This window comes from Electrophorus electricus, chromosome 12 (genome assembly GCF_041902795.1).
Source record: "Electrophorus electricus isolate QZ-2024a chromosome 12, ASM4190279v1, whole genome shotgun sequence".
Taxonomy (NCBI): Eukaryota; Metazoa; Chordata; class Actinopteri; order Gymnotiformes; family Gymnotidae; genus Electrophorus; species Electrophorus electricus.
This window is the reverse complement of record NC_137508.1, coordinates 24,385,272-24,407,500: the sequence shown is the minus strand read 5'-3', so window position 1 is coordinate 24,407,500 and position 22,229 is coordinate 24,385,272. Positions and strand designations below refer to the sequence as shown.

The following is a 22,229-nucleotide window of genomic DNA, read 5'->3' as shown; positions in this document are numbered from 1 at the left end:
TGTCCATTTGAATAAAAACAATTATGCAAACCAAAGATCTATGCTAAAACAACAAAGATCTTTTTTTTCCCTCATGTAATGAAATACACGTGGGAAACACTGGAGGGCGAAAGAGGGGCATGTGTATACGAACAAAGGACTAGAAGAATCTATTTGTCTAAGATAACGATGCTTCTCTGGGTAGACAACTAAAGCCCTAAAGTGGCTCTGGTTAAAGTTGACTGCCTAACTAAGATAAAATAACACTCTATTAATCTCCAAATGGAAATGAATGTCATAAATGTAAATGTAAAGTTAGGGAGCCTCTGTTTTGAGAAACAGAGATGGCAGTACATAGCAAAGATCAAAGTTAAAATATGTGAGAGATTACTCTAATATGGAAGACTTACATGAGGGATACAAAGCAAATCATAGTCCATATTTAAAAGCAGTAAATGTTTTAAAATAAACTAGATTTTTAGGTATCAGTTGTGTATGAACCAGCTACTTACTGTCAAAGCCTTCTTTATTTTGTCTGAGAAAAAGACACAACAATGCACAGTTCCCTGCTTCCAAGCACATGGCTGCCTGCATTTTGAAGTTGTAACTTGCTGTAAAACAGTGGGGGTGTGGGGGTGGAACCAGGGGTGGGAGAGGGTCAGGGTCAGGGGTAGGTTTGAGGGATTTTAGTACATCAGTGTAAAATATATTGAAAGAAATATATTAAATTGCAGAATATCATTGATTCCACATGAATATTAAACGTTATTCAGATATAGCTAGATACAGATGCAATTTTAATGATGTTGATCAAAGAAAATCAAGCCTCTTAGTTGTGTTGTCTTTTCTTACCTAAAATAACAGCACCAGTGAAAATCACCACTCCTAACACCACCATCATTGTTGCAATATGTCCAAATTCTGTCCCTGTCCGTCTAACCTCTTCAAAAGTACCTAAAGAACAGACAAATACAAGTGACAGATGAATGACCAAGTTTATACCTGAAAAGGCATACATTTCTCTTCCTAAGAAGTAAACTGAAATCAGGAACCGATCCTGATAAATAAGAAAAAGCTAAGCATGTTCATAAGGCTATGGCAGTGGGTCATATTAAAAATAAAACACCAGTGTCATATTTACACATGCATATGAATTATTTCAAGCCCTGCTCGCTTACCTGCGCATACAGCTGTAGCTAAAACTGAATGATACACTGGAACAGCCATGAACTTCACTGCTTTTTCCAAGCGGTCTGGAAAACACATTCATTTATTCATTAAATTATTTAAATCAAGTTTAATATGAATAAATTACAAATAATTTTAACAAAGTAATAAAATTATGTAAAATATAAACCAGGGTCTTTATTTGAAACAATATAATGGCTGGCAACTCCTGACCGTTAGGTATCTCTCTCATATAGGTCCATTTTGTTGGTATAAAGTTATTAACCCTTATGCTACATAAGAAGTTAATTTTCTCTGCTTAAAACATGTGCAGACATTTTAAACATTTTGTCCAAAATAGTTGGTTTAGACTCATAGTGCTTCTCCTATCCAGGTGAAAATGCTTTTCCATCTTTTTACAAGTTTCCCACTATTATTCCAGGATAGACTTCTTATTTAGCACTTCTTTGTAGATAAGTCTGTTTCCTTTTACATCAAGCGCAATGGGACTCTGACCATGTTTCCTCATGTCTCTACTAAAAATGAGACTGCATACCACGTGATCATGAGTTTTTGTTGATCACTTTCTACTGCAATAGATTTTATTTTGGAAAATTTGATTTTGGAAAGTAAGTCTGACTCTGTTCCTCTTGTGGTTTTATATGAAACTCTAGCAGTAGTGATTAGAGGTGCAATTATTGCCTATTCAGTGAAGATCAATTATTTACAACTCAGAGTAGATTAACAATGTGTTACATCCTCTTCACCACATCTATATGAAGAAAAGATTCTCGACTTATAAGGTGTATTTTTCAAAATGTATGTTTCCCTTGTAAATAACAAAGACAACCATCATTCTAATAGAAATAAAGAATACATTCTTTAAACTTTACTCAAAAAGTTTCTGTTGCAGCTCAATAGCCTGAAATGATGTCTTCAGAAATGGGAATCTTATATTTATCACTGGTAGGATTGTAGGGTTGAACTGCATTTAAATTAGATTTAATGAGTTTTATGAGGTTTATGTATATGTTCTAATGCCCTCCTGTATACCAAAAAAGAGCTTTTGTAGCTCAACTAATATTATTCTATTGTCTTTTGTTTGTGGAGGGAAATCTACTTCAATGACTATAGAAAGAAGAACCTGCAGAAAATGGGACTAACCACATCTTAACTGGAGCACTTAAACAGCATATACCTTCTTCATCTTCATCTTCATCTTCATTTTCATCTTCATCTTCATCTTCAAGCTTAATTACAGCTCATTACCACTACCTGTTCTAATTAACATATCTTTATCAAGTTGTTAGATCTTTGAAGCTTTAATGACATTTTGGTTTTGCTGGATTTTCTAATTTGTGTCCCAATTGAAAAAAAAAATTCACTTAATTACTCCCACTACAGTGGATCAAGCCTTTAGTGTTTGGTACAGGAAAGGCATCAATAGGTTGGCTGATTTATACACTAATGCTTCTTTTATTGAAATGTAAAAAAAGTTTAAATGACCACCCTCTTTGTTTTACAGATACCTTTTGAAATTGAAACTTCACGTGGACGCAGTGCCATAACGTGCCCTCTTTGCTTCTATAGAGCTCACTGGGAAGATGTTCTTGATCTACAATCATTCCCAGAACATATAACATCATTACCTGGGTGAACTGGTTCTTGCTAGTGCTTCACTAGGTTTACCTGGGAGTCCACTATAAACATGGTCATCAAATCTTCATTCACATGCATGACTCAACCTAATTCACTTAAGATGAGTCCTTTGCTGAGCTTATTATTGCACGGTGAAATTGGCAAAAGTAATCGGATAGAAGTGTTTTGTGATTGCTACCATTCAGTTAAATCAAGTCTTGTTTTTTGACCTGACAGCATAAACAAGTTTATGGTTAGCTGTCTCACAGATGCATTTCAATTGGAAATTGTTTATTTGAACTGGTTAATACCGATTAGTATTGATCTAAATATTATAGTTAGGATTAAAGATGCATTCTTGCCTGGAGAAGAGTATTGCTTACTTGAAAACAATATTGTTTAATTGGAGAAATATTGCTTAATTAGACAATATTACTTAATTGGAGGTTGCCCCATCCTCAAAAGACCTCACATAGGCTTTGACCTCACATTGACTTATGCTTTTCCTTATATTAGAAAGGTTTTAATTTTCATCTAGAATGGCATCGCTATAAATCTTGGGACCCTGTGCATATTTCTACAAATAAAAATAAACAAATACAAAAATTGGCAATTGATAAAAACTTGGAAGGTGGCTAACAAAAACTATAATCTGTAGTCATATCTCTGCTCCAGTTACTGTATGTTTCTAATAAGGACAGTGGTGTGTATTTCTGATGTTCTTCACAACAATAAGAATGAACAATTCATGATTCATCACATGACAGATGAACTTACCTGGAAGTCTACTGAGATGTGGATGGGTCTTTATTAACAGAAGAGGACGTATGATGCTGATAGTTGAACAAGTGACAACCTCGGTGAGAAACCCTACAAGGAAAGGTAAAATAACAAACTATAAAACTTAATCTACATGGCAACATGAGGTGTGCAATATGAGGATCAGGGATCCCACTTTAAGTCAAATGGCAAATTCCCTGACTTTTCCCTGACTTTCATTGAGTGAAAATCTGAATTTCCATGACCTATACTGAAAACAGAGAAACAGTATACCTTTGTTACATGGGCATGGAAAAATAAAGTAACCATAACAACCACTCACACAATACCGGGAACACATGAAAACATAACATTTCAATAAATGGCAAATAAATCATAAATATAATAACAAAATTCCCTAAAAGAACATCTCGGGAATAGACTTTATAAATTTCAATTACATTCTAGAAATTCCATGACCAGTGGGAACCCTGGAGAATGGAGAAAAATCATCATGAATTTACCTTCTGTTGACCACAAGATGAAGGCAGCACACATACAAATGTTTGGACAGAGGATCAGAGAAGTGTGAATTTGCATGGCCTTTTCACTAGAAACTAGGAAAGAACCAATTAGCATATTATTAATGCAAGTGTAAACACAGCATGAATTCATTCATGATACAGACATAGACTAATGAAATACCTTTCTTTCCTATCTGGATGAAAACAGGAATACACAATCCCACTGCAAGCAGTAATGTAGCAATGCACAACACCAGCACCAAAACATGGGACACAGAGAAACCTGTAGGAATAAATGCACAAGAATTCATATTAAAAGTATTTGATATTCTTATTTATTTCAGCATATTCCTCATAAACATTTATGCTATTTATTCACAAGTTCTTGAAATTACCTCAAAGAAAAGCATGCAAGTGAAGCAAGCAAGCAACAGAATTATAGAATTACAGAAACAAATAAAACATATTAAGAGTAATTCCTTTCATTACCGATTCTTTGCAGAACCACAATGGCGTATCCTGACTTGTCACTAGTGTGGACTTCACACATGAATTCCCCTTTGTCCTCCATCTTAACATTCCTCAGCTTTAGTGAGAAGTTTCCTTTGGGAATTTCCGTGATGAAGAACTCAGTTCTTCCCTGATAACGCTCATGTGAAGACTCCGGGAAGGTCTCGTTGTCTTGAAAGAGCAGGACCGGGATGTCTCCGTCCGTCCTTCTCCAGGACACTTGTTCTATTTTGTTGGCTGGTAGATGAGAGTCTACAGAGCAGTTCAGTATGACCTCCTCACCCACAGAGGCAACCACGGCACGATCTGCTCCTGTCACCACTAGACGCTCTGCAAAAGTTAGCAGGGCAAAAGTAGACAAAAAATTCATATAAATGTAAAGAAATGTAGTGGCATGATGAATAGACGAAATTTTTCTTTGGGCATGGTTAATATAAACCAGAGCTCGATCAGTTTGTTGAACATCATCATCACCATTATTATTATTATTATTATTTTTGTTGTTGCTGTTAATGAGACATTTTATGTTCATTCAGATAGATCACTTAGTTTATGCAAATGAAGTTTACCTACCAATATCTTTAATTTCCATTTCAGTTTCACTGGACTCTCTGTGCAAACTCACTTTGCACCGGTAAATTCCAGCATCCTTTCTTTCCACATTTCTGAGTAAGATGGAGAAATTCCCTTTCGATATCTCATCTGGGAAAAAGTGCGCCCTTCCGCTAAAAGACTGACTCTGAAGTTCTGGCCTGCTTCCTCCGTGCTGGAAGATGTTCACCAGAGATTCTGCGTCTGTCTTTCTCCATTCCACCCGCAGCCCCTCCAGAGGCAGGGGGACCTGAGTGAAGCACGGCAGCAGGATGGAGTCTCCTAACTGGGCCACTAGAGGACCAGAGGGGCCTTGCACATGCAGACCTGGGTTAAAACAACAATTTTGTCTATGTATATGTTTAGTATTTTAAGCGTTGCTAAAAATGATTGTGTTGGCATTTTATTATTTTTTAAACATTATTTTGAAAGACAAAAAACAAACAACAAAATGTTTCAACCAAAAGTTAACTGCTACTACTACTATTACTACTATAGTAATATTATTAGTACTACTGCTGCTGCTACTACTACTATTAGTAATAATATTAGTACTACAGCTACTACTACTACTATTAGTAATATTATTAGTATTACTGCTACTACTACTACTATTAGTAATATTATTAGTATTACTGCTACTACTACTACTACTACTGCTACTACTACTACTACTACTACTACTACTACTATTAATACTATCAGTACTACTGCTGGTACTACTACTATTAGTTATACTATTAGTATAACTGCTACTACATTATTAGTATTACTGCTAATGCTAATACTAATACTACTATTAGTACTACTGCTACTTCTGAGTACTGTTGCTACTTCTTCCAGGTCTGTCTAGAGAGGTGTCATTGTTGAATATGTTAGGAGGCGTGTACAGATCTGTAGTATATGATCACTGACTTAGGTATGCATATATCTGCTCTTTATTTAAAAAGCAGCAATACCTTTATAGCCAAATGAAAGTTTTAATCCACCACTGTTGGCACCACTACTGTACGTTGATATCATTTGACTGATTAATCAGTATATGTCAACCTTTTTAAACTCTTTTATGGCTGTGATCAGGATGCTTTTAATAGAAACCAGAAAAAAATCACACCTGAATATTGATCCTGCACCTGTTGGGTAACCGAAACTCTAGCACCTATAGTTTATATATTGTTTGTTATTGCACTCATCATTGTCTGAGATAGAGTTTATATGTGTTGTACACTTCTGTGCAACCTCATTGATCCCTGTGTTGCTATACATGGACTTTTGCCATTTCTGTTCATACATACTTTCCCAAAATCCCAATACTACCTCTCCTTTCTTTAGGCTCTCTCTATATATATTAGATTTTTTAGTTTAAATAATTTTTAAAAATTATCTTAATTTCCAGAGTACACAATACTATTCAGTCATGGTACTGTCACTTAAATGAGGAAATCTTACTGTTGCATAACATGGGGATAGTACTGATTTGAATGTTAATTCCCCATAAGTGGAAAAATCATGATACAGTTGCATAATATAACCGAGATTTGTAACTAGGATATGTCGCAAAATACACTCTCCCCTTCATGTGATTATATCACAAACAGAAGTCAGCTGGGTTACTACCTTAGACAAGCCTGACACAAGCCCTACAGTCTGTCTTGACCAGGTCCACACCAACAGTATAAGGAGATATTTATCTATTGATTAACTGACTTTATGGGTTCTATCAGATCCGGGGCTGGTGCCAGTTCTGTACTGGCTATCCTCTATGCTCATAATGCTTTAACACACATGAATGAAATTGCACTTGGAGAGAAAACAAACATGATGGTGTAGCAACCTTGAAAACACAGACTAATCCACCATTATCTTGGCTGGAGATCACTCAGACTGTGGGGGTGGATCAGAGTCCACCCTACTACCCTCTATGCGATTATTCCTTCCAGTAATACTACAAAAACTACTACTTCTGCTAATACTATTGCTACTGCTAAAACTACTATTACTACTGCTATACTAATTACATTAAAGCTGTTTAAGCAAGTAGGAGGCTACTGATGACTGTAGCTGGTTTGTTCAAGGTTTAACAATAACAACAATTACAAGTTCATATTATTATAAAGGGCGGTGAGTTAAATAAAGGGAACGTGTTAAAATAATGCATCAATAAATTAGTATTATCATTACAAAGCATTTGGAAAACACAGTTCCTGTTGAGTCCAGCTGTAACACATGACTCCGTTTGCACCTTACCTTCATGTCCAACAGCGAGCAGAAGCACCAAGAACAATGAAGAACAAAAACACATGTCCCATGTACAGTGAAGCAGTACTACACAGCATCAACGCATGTTCAGTTAAAGACGTAACGTTAATGTGTTACACTGAACCCAAACATAGCTGGCGTATGCTGTCTGAATGGTGAAACAAGGAAATACCCAGGGGAGTGGTCAGTACAAAGAAGGAAGGGTGAGTGTGTGTGTGTGTGTGTGTGTGTGTGTGTGTGTGTGTGTGTGTGTGTGTGTGTGTGTGTGTGTATGTGTATGTGTGTGTGTGTGTGTGTGAGTGTGTGTGTGTGTGTGTGTGTGTGTGTGTGTGTGTGTGTGTGTGTGTGTGTGTGTGTGTGTGTGTGTGTGTGTGTGTGTGTGTGTGTGTGTATTTTGAGCTTGGTCTCCAAGAGCAGCTTGACAGAGTGTAAAACTTCAGTCTCACCTTTCAACACTCACTGTTTCTTAGTTTCACTATTTAACAATGAACACTGGGTTTCTGAAAAAAGAAGATAATTATTCACAATTTCTTTGGGTAGCTTTTGTAGAAATTCTAAAATCTCTGAATGGAGTGAGAGTGAGTTGATTTTGTGCTACTATGTTTTTATTTGTTTGCTTTTGAATAACAAAGTGTATGGAATGCAGAAATACAACTATGAAAAGCCAAAAGGGTCAAAACTTAAATCAACAATGGAAACCATGTTAAAATTGTTTTGTATGAATTCCAGAAAGGTGAGCTATGTTTGTGGGGTTGTGCAGAGTCCAGATAATTCCATAAAGCTTGCAAAGTTTGTAGCTCACCAGGTAGCACAGGCCCTTCAATGTTCAGCTCATTGGTTTGATTCCCAGTTAGCATGTGTGCTGCCACCGAATACATGCTGATGTGTGCGCAAGTCACTCTGAGTAAGAGTGTCTCCTCACTGACGTAAACAGCTGGTTTACCATACTGATCCTCATGTATATGTAGAGCACCCTTCTGTACTGTTTTTGTTCTCTGGTCTATGATTTATTGAATCAGGAATCACTAGGGAACATTACTGGAAGCCTCGGTGTGCAGGCACAATAAACAATACAGAGAGACAGAGGCAGGCAAACCAGGTTTACATGGCGGAGTAAACAGTGACGCACATATGGAGTGAGCGAGCAAGAGAGATTAAATACAGTCCAGAGAAACGTGCAATATGCCTGCAAAGCTACCTCATTAAGTACAGTTAAATACAGTAACAATAAAGGTAAAGATACAGAAAAATAGTTAAAAAAAATGCAACCGCAAGACCAAACCAAGCTGTTGCAGTAAACAATAAAAAAGCAAGCTGAAATGAAATATTCCTATACTGCAGGATGATGGATATGTAGCTTCTGTCATAGTGTTCATGCTAACACTAAAATTACCTGACTGCACTGGTCAGGATCTTCTCTGCTTAGAGTACTGCACATTCTAAGTTTATTTTCAAAAGCCAAAAAAAGTTCATTTGTTTTCTTTTGCACCTTTCTATACTTATTTACTTGCTAACACACAAACCTAAAGTCCTGCTAAATCCAACACTGCCAGCAATCACGACTGAGTGCCAGAAATGTTAGCCAAGCAGTGAACCAAATAAGTACACTGGCCTTCAAATGTACTCGCACAATAACGCTGTGGGTGGACACAGAGTTCGCAGCCAAAAATGCGTCTCCTTCTCAAATATATCATTTATTAAAAATAATCCAAATACTGTTATTGCAATTTTATTTTCAATACAAAATGTAAAATAATGGAAAAAAAACCCCATAAAAATGTATGCACGATATGTACAGTATTACGGATGCTGGCGCCAATAGTGACAGATACTGACACATCAGTGGGCTGAATGGAGATGATGTGTGGTGGTGGCTGGCAGGCCATGTAACTAATAAACTTCTTTTGTACTTGCAAGAAGTCATCTCAGGATAAAGTTACATGTGGCAATGTTTTCATGAGTCCATATCTAGGAGTAACGGTGACACTTTTTTGTTTAGCATTGCACTAGTCATATTTAACATAATCGTTAGGATACCTACAGAACAGAAATGAGCTAATTTGAGGGAAACTGCGTTAGACATCATGCACCGTAAAACTCCGAAATCACTTCAGAGAAAACAGGGTCACCATTGTGGACACTGAGATCCATGGAAGGGGATAACTCATTCTGGTTGCAGAGTTAAAAAGATCACCCGTTGTTTATCTCAACACCGCCGCTTCCTTGTTATCACAGTTCACACAATTCAGTCACCCTTTTATTGTACATGGGAAAGGTAGTTATCCAATCTACTAACAGTAGCGTTAATGCAAACACACATGAACATGGGAAAGAATTATAAGAAATATTGGTTCTGTGTCCGAGTGGTCGCCACAAGCCAATTATTTCTTTCCTACCTCCAAATAATTCATCTGTTGCTATTTCCCTGCTGTAATACATGAGTTTCATGAAAAATAGATATTATCACTGTGTTCTCTTGGCGTTGTGTTCTTTTAGCATTGTGTTTTTTTTAGCAGGAAGTTGTGTTCAGGAGCGCCCATCTCTCTGATTGCAAGCAGGTAGCCTCTCTTCAGGGAGGGCACCCACAAGGCTCAGCTTTGGAATCGTTTCTCCGAGGCCAGGCCTCTCAGTGGATGGGTCTATGTTCTCGCATTTCAGCTGGCAGGGTGAGTGTCTAGACTTCTCACTGAAGGTGTTCTTTTCTATTGAATTTTACTTTCTTTACCTTTCTGTTTGCTGTCCTTGCCCTTATCGCAGTCCTTCGGGGCAAATGTGAGGAACAGGTGAAATAAATAGCTTCCTGTCAGCAGGCTGCAAGAAAACCTTCCTCTTATCACACTGATAAGTTTATATTTGTATTTCTTTCTGTGATAAATTCCCCAGTTCTATGGACATTGTCATGCATGGGAAATTATTTGGTTACTCTGTACTCCAAGGGGGCATTAGTATGCTCACAGTGTGGGGAATCATTCTTTTCTGTGAGTGGTGTGTTCCACAGCATTGGTCTCTGAACTGACTTCTTGGCTACTGTGTAAGCCTGCAGACAGATTAAATCATACATTCTTTTGTCAGTGGGAGCTTATTTAGAGTGTGTTATAAATCTCTTTTTTTATTTTCACATATAAAATTATACATAGAATAAGAATGAAGTGGAAATAATGGAAGTATAAATAAATATTAGATATGTAATTAAAAGAAAAATTGTAAATGTAACTTTTTAAATGAAAATTTCCCTTTTATATTAAAGATATTCTTAAAGATGTTTTATCATTAATATAGGTGTCAGTTCATTGGGATTTTTTGTGACTTTGTTTTGATGAAGAATTATTTAGAGGAAATGGTTCATTCAGTAGAACATTCCAGGTAACTTGTGGTGGAAGGAACATAACGGTTTCCATAACAACACCACCAACTATAAATGCTGGAAAGAATGTTCGAATATATAGGCAAGATCAGAATGGCACAATTTCATGTATGTATATCATCATCAGTTTGATCACTTGGGATTGCACTGCATTGCTCAAAGTAAATGAGTTTGTTTGTGTATAAAATTGCTGCAATAAATGGGGACACCAGCCAACAGCGTGTTTCAAATTGGCCAAACATTTCTGCCCATCCGCGCAAGTGACTGCAAGAGATTGATGTGACAACCAGTAGACCAAAATAAGAACCTTTTGCAAATGCAAATAACCACCTTTGACCGCAACATGAAGTTTGTAGAGACCATACATATACACCCGGTGGAGAGTTGACTACCTGGATTACCTAAGTATAGAGCCACAGTTAGGTAATCCTGGACATTGAGTATTGGAATCCTCTTCCTAAAAATTACTAATCTCTGCTACCATGAGAGTATCAGGAAACATCAAAAAAACTCTTTTTCTGAGCTCTCGGGAATTGGGGTTGCTTAAGAAATAATTTTAGAGATGATATGTGTGGCACTTCTCATTGTAGCACCTATTACATCATGCTGTGATCCACAAGTTTCATAATGAGTGAAGACAAAATGGCTGCCTCCAGTATAGCTGCAGATGTCTTGTGTGTTGTCCTTCTTGCTGTGGTTGCTAAATGTGGCTGGAAATCACTCTAAGATGGGTAAGGAAATTTACCCAGAAACACACAAAATGATACAAAAGTCCAAAAATAATGACAAAACTAATCCAAGATGATAAAATTTCAAGATGAGCAATCTGGTCTTTTTGAAAGCAGCCCAGGAAGCAAATAAGAAGCTCTCACCTTGGTGCCTTACATTCATAAGAGCAGTACTATCATTTAATGGGATATTTGCATTATATCTGGAAGGTGAATGTTTCATCTGAACATTTAGCTTTTATTTAAAGCAACCTACAATTATGACTGAGTATAACTTGAGCAATTGAGGATTAAGGTCCTTGCTCAGGAATCCATCAGTGACAGGGCTTGAACCAGCAACCTTCTAATTAGAAGTCAAGTACCTTAACTACTGAGCTACTATAATAGCTTAGGAGTACTGTGATGAATCCACAGGAAGAGTGGGGTGAGAGGACTAGGTTTTTAGACATGGTCAGGCACATTGTACAGCAGTTCTGTCCAAGCCCATTTTTTGAGACACCCAGGAGCCACGATCTGGTGCTTCTTCTCAGGCCGATTCTGCTATAAGGTGCAGAAATCTTGCTACTGTTTCTGCTGTCAACTCTGTCGAAGTTTCTAACCCTAAAATAGAACAGGTACACTGGTCACCAGGAACATCGTCTGACAGAAAGATGCATGCAGCTTCAGAAGACATCTCCCAGAGAGAGGACCGTTCACTTCAGAACGTCTTTGGCTGTTTAAGGTCTGGGCACTTTAGTGAAGACTGTAGGAATCGTTTAATCTGCAGTTTACATTAGCGTCGCACTGCCTGGTACTACAAGTCTGCAGTGTCTAGGGATAAAAACAGAGTTTGGAAGAAGGGAGTGAAGAACTGGGAGAACACAGACACTTGTGATGTACTTACGATTTATTGTTCTGCGAGATGTGGTACTCCAGTGCTGCGTCACGGACTGATCACAGATATACAGGGGGTTTGGTTGGACTGCGGCAGTCCTAAAGATATGAAAATAAGTAGCAAAATTAACAAAACAAAAAACAATAATTTGTGATGCATACGAGCACTCTTGTCTGTCTGGAATGCAGGATGGCCACATGGTGAAGTGTATGGGCACTCCTGTGCTGCCCTGTCCAAAGCCTGAGCTAATAAAACATTAAACAACAGCTATGATTTTTCTATCATTTCTAAGAGGTGCCTGTCTTCATCCTTATGCCAGGTGTGTGGGTACAAAGGCATTCGTAGGTGTGTGTGTGTGGTCTTAGCCTATGTGTACTTGCATATAGCACTGGATTGTAGTTTCTATAACTCACGTTTACATTTATTTAACTTTAGATTCAGTTATATATCTTAATAAATTAAGATGAAGATAAAGATTAATGCTAGCGCTGATCAGTTTCTCCTGTAAAATGTAACCTATTGACTTTCTTTTGAAAGTCTGCATACATCACCTATACCTTGCATGTTTCTTAATTGTAGAGTATATAGCACAGCAGACCTTGGTAATTTCCAAGGACAAGCAGGAATTGATCCAGGAACATTCAGGGCATTATAGTTACAAAAACACAAACAGAACAGGAATTGATGCAGGAACACAAAGGTCTAGGTAAACTTAGTTTCTGAAAACAACCTGCAAGAATATATTTTAAACAAAAACACAGATTCAAAATTCCCTAGTCACATAAGATAAAAGTTTAATGCATCAAGCCATCTTTGTCAGACTAATATGGAACCACTGGTGTCACATAAGTGGAGATGAATTGGCATACAGGGAAGCGATCCATCACCTTGCTGCGTGGTGTTTCTGCAACAATGTCTCCCTCAACAGTGAGAAAAGCAAAAAGATCATTGTGGACTACAGGAAAACCAAATGCCAACACACTCCCGTCCAAATCAACGGAGCAGAGGTAGTTTCACGTTCTTGGGTGTCCATATCTCGGAGGAGCTTTTTTTGACCTTCAGCACCTCTCCTTTGGTTGAGAAGGTGCTGCAGCATCTTCACGTCTTGAGGAGACTGAAGAGGGATCATCTGTTCCCTCATATACTTACATCACAGGTGCACCATCAAAAGTGTAGTAACAAACTGTGTGACAGTTTGGTATGGAAGGAGATACAGGAGCCCTCTCACCTGAGCCACACAATGTACAACCTTCTACCCTCTGTGAGGAGATACAGGTTCCCTTCTCACACGAGCCACACAATGTACAACCTTCTACCCTCTGCGAGGAGATACAGGGACCCTTCTCACCCGAGCCACACACTGTACAATCTACTACCCTCTGCGAGGAGATACAGGAGTGTCTGTTACATAACCACTTGGCTCAGGAACAGTTTCTTCACTTGACATTTCATTGGAGATCAACGTATCTATGTAAACATCACCATGCCTATTACACAAAACCGAGCAGGTTTGTATTTCAAAAGCTTGTGCTGCTGGAAGAAGCTTTCCACACCTTGTCAACAGATCAAACACCACTGACATTCATCACCTGGTCTAATTTACTTTACTTTTACAGCACACATTAATCAGCATCATTATGTCAGGAAGTAAATGTGCAAGATTTAGCCAAATGGCTGGATTCCATCTGTAGTCCTTGGGCAGGCGGATGCTATAAAATTCTCACTTCTCATACATGCATAATGAGTATCACAAAGCAGTTAGGTCAAAGATCACAAGGCACATACAACACAAACACATACAAAACATTCAGAACCAAAGCAACAAACTTAATTTGATAAAGATTATTTTGGGCACTTTTCATTCTCTAATAACCACATTCTTAATGACTTCAAAAATAAATTAGTAGTTTTCAAAAGTCTTAAATCCAAGGGGAGAGAATTCCAATCTTGTGATGCTTGAAAAGAAAACATTCCTCAAAAGATGAACCTGTTTCTAATAGCACGCGCATGACTGAAGGTGTCAGTAACATTCTCAGAGTGTTAGTAGTATTTCTGCTTGAGCCAGTGCTGAGCACAGATTAACACAAGTCAGACACTGCCAAGTGAGACAAGATGCACAGCATCTACATACTACAATACAAACAGTGTCTGTATATTTTAGGTCAGGTTCTCCAGTGACTCAAAGTTAAATTTGATCTGCCTCAAAAAACAGAATCTTCAAAGGAACTCTGAAATCTTTTGATAGAGCTTAATCAAAAAGGAAAGCGAGAATATCAAATGAAGGTTGGAGCTCATGAAACTGAAGTGTTTTACAACTATTTTAGCAGGTGTTATTCGGAAAGACATTCAGGAATGAAAGGTTAGAGCTGGGTCACATGACATGGTTGTCTGGTAATAAGATCCTAGACTTGATCATATCTGTTTTCATTAATATATCATATATCACAGGAAAAATACTGATTTTTTGTTTTTAAATAGAATAGAAATCAGAGATGCACTCAACAAAAACTTACTTTACAGTAATCTCAATGACCTAAAAATAATGGAATCTTTTTACATAAAACAATATAATGGATATATTAAAAAAAACAATTGCAAATCTCCTTTAGTGAAAATAGCTCCAGTTTACATAACACCAGTGTATTTGTATACTGTGGGAATTCAGAACATACTGGGTCATTCCTGTAAGAGAACCTTTTGTGTGAATACATAATGACAACAATGAATTACACTGAGTAGAAAGTAGCAAGTCATCATGACAAGCAAGTTATCAACTGTGAATGTAAGACACAAGACACATGATTCAAACATGAGTTTATCCAGGTTTCTAGAGGGGAAGTTGATAAATGTGATTTTTAAAGTGAGAAGGCTCAGTGGAATCCAGAGTTTTGGGCGCAGAGGCAGAAAGAACCTGATGAACCTGTGCAGAGACACAAACCACAAACATGAGTTTCAACCAAATACAGACTTTTAAATGTAAACAATCCCCATTTTCACACAGTACGTCATACTTGAGGCCTTGTTACCTTCTGCTCTTCAAAGTTGTGTTTTGTTCTGTTAAGAACAATAATGGAATAATGTTCTTTGTGAAATGTTTAATATCTCATATGACTTTACTAAAGCTATCCAACTGAATTTATATGTATGTGTCATCTCATTAGGCTACCTTCTGGAATGTGTGATGTTTGGACACTGAATGTGAAACTGTTGTTCCTCCTTGAACATCACCCACTTTGCTGGACAACCGTGCTATCAAGTAATAATTAATAAAAACCAAAATCCATAAAATGACCTTACCTGTCTCCATTAACCATTACTCTGTAATATAAAGAAGACTCAATTAGTTCACTTCAAATACACATTGGCAAACATGTTAAGTACTAGTAAGTTTAGATTGTCAAACAGATGTTAAGTACTTGTATGGTAAATGTATGGATTTTTGATATATTTTATTGTATAGCAAGAATTAAGAGTAAACACAACTGGTTATGCACTGAACAGCCAAATATAGGAAGATCTTCGTAATTGTTGTTCTTGGATGGGCTCCTCCTCCATCATGTGTAACTGATACTGATAGTTTTGTTTTTTTTTGTGCAAGAAGACTTTTTACAGAATGTGCATAGCACTCATAAATAATGCTTCTGACAGTACTCACGGACATTATAGATTTGCAAAGTAAGCCAGCCAGACACAAATGGTAACACAATCATAAGGAGATCTACAGTTTGTGTCCCTTTATCTAGACAGCAAAAATAAAGTGGAAATCAATTCAATTTAATTTTAATTGCATCAGAAAAAAAAAATCCTTATTAAACTGCAACTAAAGATTTGAGATGTGATAAACCCCCAAACTTCCTTCGTGCATGTAGTAATAATTAGAATATGACTACAGCTAAGCAAAAGGTAAATGAACTCCATAAAATCACAAACCAGCACAATTACCAAAGGTTACCGTTCTCTATGTGTTGGGATTACCAGATCACAGGTTCAATTCTGCGGTGAGTGTGAGAGAATTCACAATGTTCAGACCTACAGCTCCAAGCATGTAGATCATCACATGAGGGAAATCTGCAATTCAGATATTAACCTAATTATGTCTATCCTGCTGAGACAGTACAACTTTACAGGTAATAACAGCGACACACTAAAAGGTTCTCACTACAAAACCCAGACTCACCAGGGAAATGTTCCGAATGTTTGAAAAAGGCTGTTGCTGCCAAGAGACGGAGCAGTACAGTCAAAGTCATAAATCACAACCATGTACATTGTGTATATAATCATAATATACATATATTGTACATACATTGTTAATATATTTTTGTACATATATAGAATATATATTTCTCTATGCCCCCTGTTTTCTTTTCCTCAGTTTGGACAGAGCACACTCAACCATTTCACTGCGAGTTATACTGTGTATGACTATGTATGTGACAAATAAACCAAACTTGAACTTGAACTTGAACTTGAAATCCATCATGATCTAATCATAACCAAGAAATTCCACATAAATACCAAAGCCAGAACTGTCACAGTCAAAGCATATGTTGTAATAGTGAATCATGAAGATCTGTTATGAAAGAGTTTTTGTTGAAAGTTGAAAGAAAAAATGGTGTCTTGTGATTGGCTTCCTTCAAGTTATCCATTATAAAAACATGTTGGCTTATACTATCTGGTCTTGTTTTATAAAATTCATTTTTAAGTGTTGGATATAGATCAACTTGCTTCTTTCACTACAGTAGATAGTTGTGAAGCCCATGAGCATAATTGTAATTGTAAACTTAATGTTTGCTTCTCTATATGAGACCAAGATGACACAACACTTGTGATCTTACTGATAAGATTAATACAGTAGTAATAATAATAATTATTATGATTATGTGTATAGATTTATTTGCTGGAGACAGTGGCAAATCTGCCCATAAGGTAAGCAAATGCAATCAATTTCATCTGTGGCATAACTCTTTACAATGCCAAATTCATGTCTTGTATAAGTGTGCAAATTTGAGCGTCATACCTCAGTAAACAACAAAGTTTTTATCAACAGAAATAATAGTAATAAAAAAAGAAAACAGCAATGATATTGATGAGATGTGCATGAAGAATACAAACAGGAGTGAAGTAAGCTAAACACTCTGAGACATGTCCACACCCGGCCACGACCAGTCTCAGTCTGTCAACATGCCCACACCCGGCCACGACCGGCCACGACCAGTCTCAGTCTGTCAACATGCCCACACCCGGCCACGACCGGCCACGACCAGTCTCAGTCTGTCAACATGTCCACACCCGGCCACGACCGGCCACGACCAGTCTCAGTCTGTCAACATGTCCACACCCGGCCATGTCCGGCCACGACCGGCCACGACCAGTCTCAGTCTGTCAACATGTCCACACCCGGCCACGACCGGCCACGACCAGTCTCAGTCTGTCAACATGTCCACGACTGGCCACAACCAGTCTCAGTCTCTCAACATGTCCACGACCAGCCACGACCAGTCACGACCAGTCTTGACCAGTCACAGTCTCTCAACATGTCCACGACCGGCCATGACCAGCTACGACCAGTCTCAGTCTCTCAACATGTCCATGACCAGTCACGACCAGTCACAACCAGTCTGTCTCTCAACATGTCCACGACCAGTCAAGACCAGTCATGACCAGTCACAGTCTCTCAACATGTCCACAACCAGTCACGACCAGTCTCGACCAGTCACAGTCTCTCAACATGTCCATGACCGGTCACGACCGGTCTGTCTCTCAACATGTCTACGACCAGTCACGACCAGTCTCAGACTGTCAACATGTCCACGACCAGTCTCGACCAGTCACAACAAGTTGCAACCAGTCATGTCCAGTCTCAATCTCTCAACATGTCCACGACCAGTCACGACCAGTCTCAGACTCTCAACATGTCCACAACCAGGCACGACCAGACACGACCAGTTTCAGTCTGTCAACATGTCCACGACCAGTCACGACCAGTCATGACCAGTCTCAGTCTGTCAACATGTCCACGACCAGTCACGACCAGTCATGACCAGTCATGACCAGTCTCAGTCTGTCAACATGTCCACGACCAGTCACGACCAGTCATGACCAGTCTCAGTCTGTCAACATGTCCATGACCAGTCACGACCAGTCACGACCAGTCATGACCAGTCTCAGTCTGTCAACATGTCCACGACCAGTCACGACCAGTCATGACCAGTCTCAGTCTGTCAACATGTCCATGACCAGTCTCGACCAGTCACGACCAGTCTAATAATTTTTTATACCTTTATTATTTTCCATGTGGTTGTTTACATAATGAAGGCACAGTGTTCCATATGCAGTGATCAGAACTGTAACAATGACAGCACAGCACAGACATTTGCAAATAAAATAAAACATCAAATATAGAAAATGCAAATACAGGCAGTGATTATGATGTGAGTACCTGAAAGTTCAAATGAAGATAAAACTGGAGGGCCTCCATTAGAACGTTCACAAGATTCTTAATTTGGGATTATTTATACCATGTACCCAAACATATAGTACTTATGTGCAAAATGTTATTAACTTTGTGAAAGACAAAGGAGAAGAAAAAAAATCTGCATTCTATTTGGGTGAATTTATAAACTAAATTAATATTGACTTTTACATAACAGACAGGAATTAACAATAAATATTGCTGTGAATAACAAATGAAAGTACACACATCTATCTTTCTATCTTTCCTAATCTATCTTTCTATCTTTCCTAACTGCACTCACATGAAATAAGATTATGATCAATGCATTCTAAATTCATTCATATTATTTAATTTATACTTCTGCTGCTGTTCAAGTAGTGATGCCCATGTACACTTTAAAAAGACATATGCACTCTGATAGCAACTTAAATAAAACTAACTGGTTGCTAGTTAATCCTAACTGGACAGCTTTACCTGTACTTTAGTGTAAGTGTAACATGTCACTTGGGGAAAATATGGATGAAAGACTCAATATTTAATGCCTAACTGGCTAAGTTTATATATTGTCTGCAACGCAATACTTGGGGCAGGACTCTGATCTTTATGATTTAAATACTTATGACTTAGATTTGGACTCACATTTTCCTGCGTAGAGGACTCAGTGTCACGGTACCGCCTGCCCTGCTGGCAGTGCACGTGGACTTTTGTGTGTGTTAAGTCCATTGTTACGTCATTGTGTCTTATGTTTGTCCACGCCTACCTCAGGTGGTGTGTGTTGGATATTAGGAGCCACACCACCTGGGGGTTAAAGTAATTATGTTGTTTGTATTTAAGCCTGTTTAGTTTGTATTACCAGTGTCAGACATTATTGTTTTGGCTCGTTTGTTCGCCTTAGTGCACTTTTAAGTGCGTTTTCGGTTCCTTTTCGTTCATTAAATACTTCAGTCGGAGACTTGCATTTGCCTCTTTTTTTCTTTTATAAGCCATGTTCTATGGCCATGGCATTCTGAATTATTCCCTGATCAAATTCATATTTATTTCAAAATGAGGTCTGATAATCTGGTAGAGCACTGATATAATTTAAATTAATTCCTTAATGCTATCCAGTTTGGTGTGTTCTTGGATAGATATGTTGTTTTTACTTCTTTGTTTGTACTTGTGTTTTCAAGGCCATAATGTTTAGTCTTAACTTAAGGAATAACAGTTACATTAAAACTGACAATACAAAAAAAAAAAATCAATTAATGAACTCAATTTAAAAATGCAAAAATTGTATGATTAAAGATGCATTTGCCACTTTTGGTAGAGCAAAATCAAAATGTATTTGTTAAACACAGAAGATTTCCCCAGTGTTAGAAGAATGGCATCTTAAAGGAGGATTGGTCTAGAGTACAGCAGATATAACATCAAAAAGTCCATCTGTGTAGGTGAGATGTTCAGTGGATTTGCTATGGATCACAAACCACCATTATTACCAAATCAATCTGTGCATATCTTCCAACTTTACTACACTGTTAGAAGAGCAGGTTATCAGAGCAAGACAGCAGCGTACAGTTCTATGCTACAGGTTTGTTAAAGAATTAAATAATTAGGGAAATAAATGTGGAATAATTGGTACATTACTACACATGTATTACGTATTGGTGCATTGCTATAAGACTGTTTCATTCACTTTAATTCTGCTCTTAATTGTTTTAAACTTTGGATGTGGTAGTTGAGAGATTACTATTTTAAAACCTTTTCAAGCAAGACATTTACACAGAAAAAAACAGAATAGGTAATAAATATTTTGTTAAGTGTATAGGGAACGATAGTTTTTTCCATCGTGTTTTTTTTTTATCTCAGTATAGCAGCAATGTTTCAAAATCAAAGTACTGAATTGCATACTTACATCCTTTCCGTCTGTGCAGACAGCTGCACTTTTGTGTACAACACTGTAACACAAAAATCACTAATACCCATACAGTGATGTATATTACTGCTTCAAACAGGAGTATCCATGCTAAAAAAAAAGGTATCAATTTCACAGATTTGCTTCTCAGAAATAACAGATTTCACAGATTTTAGATGACAAACACAATATTTCACATCATTTATTAAATAACACTTAACTGCATAGCTAGCTAGGTTAGTAACATGGACTCACTGGGCTAACCTGCCATGCTGAGCTAATAGCTAACAGCCTGTCTTAATGGCTGAGCAGTAAGCAGAGAACATCTGGATATGGTGTTAGACTTCATTCGCTCTCCATGAGGTGAAAACACTTAATTTTTCTGCATTTCACAAAAAATCCGATGTTTCTCAGGAAAAGAAATCCCCCTGGAGAATGTGAAGGAAGTAGCTGAGGACAGAGACAGCCGGCTTCTCTGTTTACCCTATTTCCACCATGACCCTGAAATACATTAAGCGGAACACTGAAGTTGCGGTTGTCATTGCAGAACTGACAACCACCAACTTTCATTTTTGCTAGCCCAGTTGATGCTGCCTCGGGGCTGTTGGATGACCCCTGCTTCACAAGTCTGCTCTACAGCCTGCTAGGAAAAAATGTTGGTGTCTAAGGTGTTATAAAACTGATCTCTGTGAAGGGCTTTTAGATCCAGCCTGCTAATGACACAAAGCAAGTGCCAGGCAACAAAGGTAAAGTCATAAACAGCTCAGACAAAAAAGCAAAAATCAGGAACCAGGAGAAAACTAGCACAGTCATTTAGCTCAGGCACAGGAGAGTTGGAGTGTTTAAGTATTGAAACAGTTTAGGCATCTGCTCTGTAGCCTGATATGTTGGGCTCTAAGGTGGATGGAAGCTGGTCTCTATGCTGGAATTACCTCTAGTGAAATTTCTTAGAGAGATGAGAATAAAAATAATAATATCAATCAGGCTGAATCTGGTTACAATAACAGATGACACAGCAATATGGCAACCTAAAAAAGGAAAATAATTGTTTTACAGACACCATGTAAAGAATACAAAAACCAGAACTACACTGCTAAGGTCACAAAAAGAGGATGGTAAATTTATTCAGAAAGTTTTAGTTTTCTGAATTTTAGTTTTAATGTATTTCTGAGAAACAGGTTATATAGGCACTTACACCCAAAAAGGTTTCCGTCGAAAGATGTGTCTTTGTAGAGACAATATCAATATCACTCCGAAGATTAAAGGTGTCAGACTGGAAGGTACAAGAAAGCTGGCTAAAATGGCATAGTTTCATAACTTGGATGACATAGTGTAATAAATAACACCTTAACACCTGAACTAAACAACAGTTGTGGGAGTATCTTACATATTACAATATTTAGTTAATATACACACAAATTACATCATTTGGTTATACCGGAAATAAAAGATCTTACTTGCAAAGTCTTCTTTACTTTGATTGAGGAAGAG

General features: G+C 37.7%; 1 protein-coding gene and 1 long non-coding RNA gene across 11 annotated transcripts in view; both read right to left on the bottom strand.

Moving 5' to 3' along the window:
• The window catches only part of LOC113587872 (uncharacterized), a 26,071-nt gene extending 18,485 nt beyond the window's left edge, over nt 1-7,586 (bottom strand). For all 10 annotated transcript variants that reach the window (XR_004776631.2, XR_014126636.1, XR_014126637.1 and 7 more), the window contains exons 1-9: nt 7,416-7,586; nt 5,151-5,495; nt 4,557-4,907; nt 4,249-4,350; nt 4,068-4,160; nt 3,562-3,654; nt 1,158-1,232; nt 832-933; nt 492-590 (exon numbers count right to left, since the gene is read on the bottom strand). Coding sequence is in view for 6 of the 10 variants with exons in the window: in XM_035531245.2 (XP_035387138.2) it covers nt 492-590; nt 832-933; nt 1,158-1,232; nt 3,562-3,654; nt 4,068-4,160; nt 4,249-4,350; nt 4,557-4,907; nt 5,151-5,495; nt 7,416-7,470 (1,315 nt within the window). In the remaining 4 variants the exon portion in view is untranslated. The remainder of the gene's footprint in view (nt 1-491; nt 591-831; nt 934-1,157; nt 1,233-3,561; nt 3,655-4,067; nt 4,161-4,248; nt 4,351-4,556; nt 4,908-5,150; nt 5,496-7,415) is intronic.
• A 5,648-nt stretch (nt 7,587-13,234) lies between these two features.
• LOC145660402 (uncharacterized) lies at nt 13,235-21,254 on the bottom strand. The gene is made up of 3 exons (XR_014126756.1): nt 15,877-21,254; nt 15,691-15,711; nt 13,235-15,313 (listed from the first exon to the last, which is right to left on the bottom strand). It is a non-coding gene; the product is annotated as an uncharacterized LOC145660402 (long non-coding RNA).
• Between the last annotated feature and the right edge of the window lie 975 nt (nt 21,255-22,229).